Source organism: Sinocyclocheilus rhinocerous, unplaced genomic scaffold (assembly GCF_001515625.1).
Source record: "Sinocyclocheilus rhinocerous isolate Xijiao unplaced genomic scaffold, SAMN03320098_v1.1 scaffold480, whole genome shotgun sequence".
NCBI classification, from domain to species: domain Eukaryota; kingdom Metazoa; phylum Chordata; class Actinopteri; order Cypriniformes; family Cyprinidae; genus Sinocyclocheilus; species Sinocyclocheilus rhinocerous.
In genome coordinates, this window is record NW_015655401.1 from 164,257 (window position 1) to 170,256 (window position 6,000).

General features: G+C 44.4%; 1 protein-coding gene across 2 annotated transcripts in view; it reads right to left on the reverse strand.

The window, feature by feature from the left end:
• Positions 1-6,000, reverse strand: part of map4l (microtubule associated protein 4 like) — a 36,270-nt gene that overhangs the window by 23,070 nt on the left and 7,200 nt on the right. For both annotated transcript variants that reach the window (XM_016525022.1, XM_016525023.1), the window contains exons 3-5: positions 2,764-2,874; positions 2,570-2,659; positions 2,261-2,455 (exon numbers count right to left, since the gene is read on the reverse strand). In XM_016525022.1, coding sequence (XP_016380508.1) covers positions 2,261-2,455; positions 2,570-2,659; positions 2,764-2,874 — 396 coding nt within the window. The remainder of the gene's footprint in view (positions 1-2,260; positions 2,456-2,569; positions 2,660-2,763; positions 2,875-6,000) is intronic.

Genomic DNA, 6,000 nt, shown 5'->3' on the forward strand with positions numbered 1-6,000 from the left:
AATAATGTAGAGTATGTAGAAAATAATGTGCTTTTTTAACCTTAAACCGCATAAACACATTGCATTACACTAAATACACAACATAATGTTCTTTTTAGCAACGTCATATGACCCCTTTAAGAAAGTTTTTTTCGAGTATGGCTTTTCATAACATCATGAAGGGCGGAATTCCTTGTATGGGCACTTCTCCCGGAAGAGCACACGGACACAGCAAACAGAGTGAGAGCAAGAGCAGCCCATCAGCGCACTTCATTCACGTTAAGGAAGTCATTGGCAGCGCTGCACAGGACTTGCTTGAGAAGAATGTCTCCAAAGAAGTGTGTTTTTGGATGTTAGGGAAAGATAACATTTCCAAAGAACCCAGCTTTACATGAACAGTGGATGCAGTTTGTTTTTCCGGGACATCAACAGAGTTTCACAAGTGTGTTTGTTTGTTCCCGTCATTTCGGTGACGAATGTTTTATAAATAAGGCCCAGTTCGAAGCTGGATTTGCATATCGTTTGATACTAAAAGGTGGAGCGGCCCCAGTGATAAAAGATCATGAGTCGGAACCACAGGCGGTAAGTAAAACTGCATCAAATTCCTGTGTTTTGTTGGCAATCGGCGTGCGAGTGCTCGTGACTCTTTAGCTCCGCCCACAGCACGCCTCCAGGAGCTCGGCTATTTTTGGAGAGAAGTGTAAAGTTGTATCTTTATTTTATAAATCTGATAAAACTAAAGACTCTTCGGAGATATGAAGGATGCACTATAAAGGTACTCAAGATTAACATGACATTGGCCGAAACTGTGTGTGTTATGTCCCCTTTAAGTATTTAACTTAGGCTTCAAAATTCAAGTTTGAGGTATGACTGTTTGTCATTTAGTTTGCAGAACAACAGAAAACCCAGTGGAAATTCTCCAGTGGCAAATTAGCCTTCAACGTTAGCCGTATAAGCTGAACAGCTCTAGAGAAAACAAAATGGCTTTTTAATTCTTTGGATATATGTATGTTACATCCTGATAAAGGCCTATCACTGCTGTTCACCAAATAGGTACTTAATGTAAGATAACAGATCTAAGGGTATCATGCTCATACTTGCTGCAGAGAGCAGTTAAATGAGTGTAATAGTTTCAGCAGTGACTGAGAGATAATGTGCTGAGACTACGATGTGCTCACTTGAGAGCACATCAAGTGAAAGTGCAAATGGGCAAATGAACTCATGGAGAAATAACAGACAGGGATAACAACAGAGGCAAGTCACAGAGAGACTGACTCAAAGAAAAGCCACAGAGAAGAGTCACATGACATGGAATACCCAGTATAAATCTCAGCACTGAGGACAAATAAAGGTCACTGAAATGAACCAAAATCAACGACCAGACAAACACTGAACACACAATGGTTGACAACATCAAAACACATTACATTTAAAGGGAAACAAAACCTACTGCTAACTGAATTTGGATGATGTTTACTAGTGCTATAGTCTAGCCATCAAAGCATAATAAGATGAAAACTAAATTAATTTCTAGACCCAACCAAACTTTTTTGTTTTGTTTTACATCATATGATTTTCTATTTTACATGCCTGTCCTCATTCACTAGTGATCAAAGGGTTATAAACAGTCACCTGGATGTAATGCCCGTGGCAGTAACATCTATATTTCAGATATGAGATCTAAAATGTGAAATGGCTTTCAAAACTGGTTCTGGTCCAGAAGACACATTTCTCATTTCAGTTTCACAGCCATCACACTCAAAAAGTAATATTACAGAGTGGCCGAAGGAAATTCTTTAAAATGCCTTCCACCATAATGCACACTTGAAGACACAGTGCACACTGGCTAGTCTGAATCAAAGGACAAACTGTGAATGATGATCATTGTCTATTATGATCCATCATGTACAATGTTTTGAAATGGACCTTTCAGTATGCAAGATATTTAGTCAAGTCACTAATTACCCCTTTTTTCAGGGTATATATACTCATGGCATTCAATACAAGAGTTAACAACCTTACTATCGCTTATCACATCAGTAAAATCATACTCATAATAAGTGATAACTTGAAGACCATGAAAAGTATGAAGCATTTATCTTATGACAAGATATGGATGAGGCATCCATGCCTTGACCAGACAGAGTGGAATGAAATGATAGCTGTGATCATAGGACATTCTGTGATATAACAATCAATCAGCATCTTAATATCTGTGTTTAAAGTCTGCCTTACCTGTTCTAGACTGCAGTGAGGTGCCTTAAGTGGCGAGAGACTTTACCTGCAGAATTATCCTGGCTGTTACGAGGGCTTGTTTCACTCGAATTAGCAGTTATCTGGGATGGTTTGGGTGGTTCATTGGCAAACAAGGGTAAGGTCTTCTGAGGTTCACCCATGCTGGGGGGTTTGGAGCTCTGGAAAGGGGCCATGCCAACATTCATATTCATACCAATATTCATTCCAGGCTGAGAGAACCCTGAAGCATAGAGCAGTAGAGCAATACTGCATTAAAACTTAACAGAGCCTGAGGAAATGAACTGAATCGAACCCACAACCTTAAGTCAGCAAGATCAAACATTGCTGTGGTTACCCAGAAAAGAGTCCATGCTGTTGTCCTTCACCGTAGATCCCATCTGCTGGTTTCCTAATTGGACGGGCTTTTCAATCATTGATGTTTGGCCTGGAATTAGAAAGATTTGGACTAACGTCTAGCACATAATATTTTTTTTGTGAACTATTTCATTCAATTCTCTTAAGCAAGCCTGACGTACGCAATGATCCCACCTGATTGAAAGTCATTCTTATAGACATATTGTCCAGGCGGGCTGGGATGGATGTCTCCCTGAGGGTCCTGACGTTGCCCTCCAGTCTGGCCTGCAAACATGAACCCAGACCCTGAGAAGAGAGAAAACATACAAACTGACTCTGTATAAGTGTACAAACACTCTGTTAGTTTTTAAAACTAAAGAGCAAAGGATTTATGCAGGAAATGCATACATTTTTCTAAATTTTTCTTCTTTACATTTCAGAGAGTGGTGATTTAAAAAAAATACAGATTTTTAACACCAAAGACATCAGTATATAAAACAACTACATACAGTAGCTACTGTATTTAACTAACCTGTTAGTTAAATATATAAATATATAAAATATATTTATAAAAAAATATATAAAAATGTGGCACAGGAAGGTTTCTGAATTTTAGACAAAAAAAAAGAACTATATCAGACCTACCAAAGTTCCTGCCAAATTATAAAATCTTTTCAAAATTGTAGTAGTAAGAGCTCTTTCTATTTTTTTTTAATTTTATGATCTGTTGGGTAAAAGCCAGAATACTGAATCTTCAGAAATTGAACATTTAAAAGAACTGTAATGCATTTCACTAATCATTATTAACCAAATAACAATAATAACCAACTTTTTGGCCACAAAAGTTATTTCAATTTGATTGAAATCTATGTGGTTAAATTGTCAGCATACTCTGTAAGTTATTTTTCATGATCTGTGGAAATGTATTATATTTAGTATATTTCATTTTTAATTTTGAATGACACAAAAACACACCCACGGTTTAAATGGTTCAATAATAATTCTGTATAGTAATTTTATTTATGAAATGCTGAATTGCTCAGACACAATTCACAACACCCACCTGAGAATGACCCATCTGTGAAAAAGAGGAGTGTAATGTTTAACAGTGTGGTGAACACATCCTCTTCATTAGTAACTCGCATTTATTAAGTCCTGTAAATGTTACTTTCATGAAATCTGATTGACTGTCTAGTTTAATGTGTCCCCTGTCAAAGGCAGTGGGGAGGGGCATCCCTCAAAATAGGCCTGCTCCCATCCATTCCAATATTTCACCGTTATGAGAAGGGCAACTGGAGATGAGTGATGCTGAGATGATGGGACAGGCTGGGACTGCAGGCCTGTTACCGTAGTTATACAACCAGCTGAGGCTGCTCTACATTCCCTAGGCAAAGCACTCTGTTAGCATCAAAACTGACCGACACAAGGAACCAGCACTGAACTAGCATTAGCTCAGATACCAGCCCTGGATTAATGATCACACACGCTTATAGAGACCAATTTACTTTGAGTGTAAACTAAACGAGCCAGTGCACATTGGCATGCGATTATTGCGTCCAGCTGCCGCTGATCACAGCGTGAGTATAAGTAGGCAGCAGATGCAGCGCATATTCAGGTTTTCGCTGAGGAGCCGAGCCGGTGACCCGGCCGCTCAGCGGTGGTACAGGAGCTGTGGCGACGGGACATGACGTCTCCGTTCCCTCCTTCAGGGAACGAGGGTTACCATACGTAACCGAGACGTTCCCTTTCAGTCGGTCACTCTCGACATCACGTCGGATGACTGACGAATTGGGATCCCTAACAAAGGGCCACAGGTCCTGCCCCTTCCAGTGTCCTGTGGAAGCCACCTGCGCCCCTACTTTTTGGCGTAGGCCAGGGCTTGCACAAAGGACCAGCTACTGCTACTATGGCACTACCCAATGAGTAAGACTGGATAACACTGGGAAAACGTACCCGTTCTACTTGGAACAGGGACGTTACGGAAGCTCCAACCTTCCCGAAGGAGGTTTCGGAAGCAAATACACATATGAACATTCCTTAGGTGCATATGGAAGAATGGAGGTGATTGTAACCCTCTTGGAAATGGCAGAAGTCTGCCGGGGAAACACGGGCTCAAGGCTATACCGTGGACTTTACACATATGAGATCCACTTAGGTCTTACATATGGAAACCAACCTTCTACCGGTTCTCGAGGATTCAACGAGTGAAGGCCTAGCGCCGGACGCTCCGCCACGTCTGGCTGCCGAGGGAACGGAGGAGCTCAACAGGGTCTACTATATGGACTCTCTGGAGTGGTTTTTGCAAGCCGACCCGAAGCCGGGGCCTCTCAGTGCTTCTACCCGTTTGAGGTGAGAACACAGGAGGATGCCGGCTCCACACGAAGGCTATAGAATCTAGCGGACGTGTTAGGGGTCGCCCAGCCCGCAGCTCTACAGATATCTGCCAGCGAGGCGCCACGAGCCAGCGCCCAGGAGGATGCAACACTATAGTTGAATGAGCTTGCAACCTGAACGAGCAGGGCACACCCTGTGCCTGATACGGCAGGGTGATGGCGTCCATTATCCAGTGGGCCATCCTCTGCTTAGAGACGGCATTCCCCTTCTGCCGGCCTCCGTGACAGACAAAGAGCTGGTCTGAGGTCCTGAAGCTTTGCGTCCGGTCAACGTAGCCCCTTAAGGCTCGGACGGGACAGAGCAAAGCTAGGGCTGGGTCTGCCTCCTCCGAGGGCAGCGCTTGGAGGTTCACCACCTGATCCCTGAAGGGAGTAGCGGGAACCTTGGGCACGTAGCCGGGCCGGCCAAGGAGGGGTTGTCGCGAGGAGCATTAGTTCTGGGAACCAGGTCCGGGTAGGCCAATAGGGTGCCACCAACAGGACCTGCTTCTCGTCCTCCCTGACCTTGCACAGCGTCTGTGCAAGAAGGCTCACTGGGGGAAACGCATATTTGCGAAGGCCTCGCGGCCAGCTGTGTGCCAGTGCATCTGCGCCGAGTGTTCCCTCGGTCAGGGAGAAGAACAACTGGCAGTGAGAGGTCTCTGGAGAACCACTGCCATACCTGCAGTGGGGCAGCAAAGTGGAACGCAGGAACCCAACTCGGGCGGCTTGTGAGCGGACCAAGAAGGGTCTGAGTGTGCGGTGCAACTCTTACCTGGTTCCACAGGTTGGCAGAGGGTGCGTGAGTAGGGCCTTCGTTGACTCCCTTGAACTGCCCGCTGCTGCCAGCTGGCGAAGGAGGAGCATGAGCATGGTCCAGTGTTGGTCCGTCCACGACTCTACGTACCCTCCCGGGACCCAGGAACAGAGAAAAACCGCTCTTTCGTCGAGATTTTCCAGATTCTCCACCCGGCCCTATTAGGACTCACTTGCATCGCAACCGACCGCTCCACCGGGGGGGACCCCTGTATACCCCCTAGCTGCACCACCGTCGAGGGTG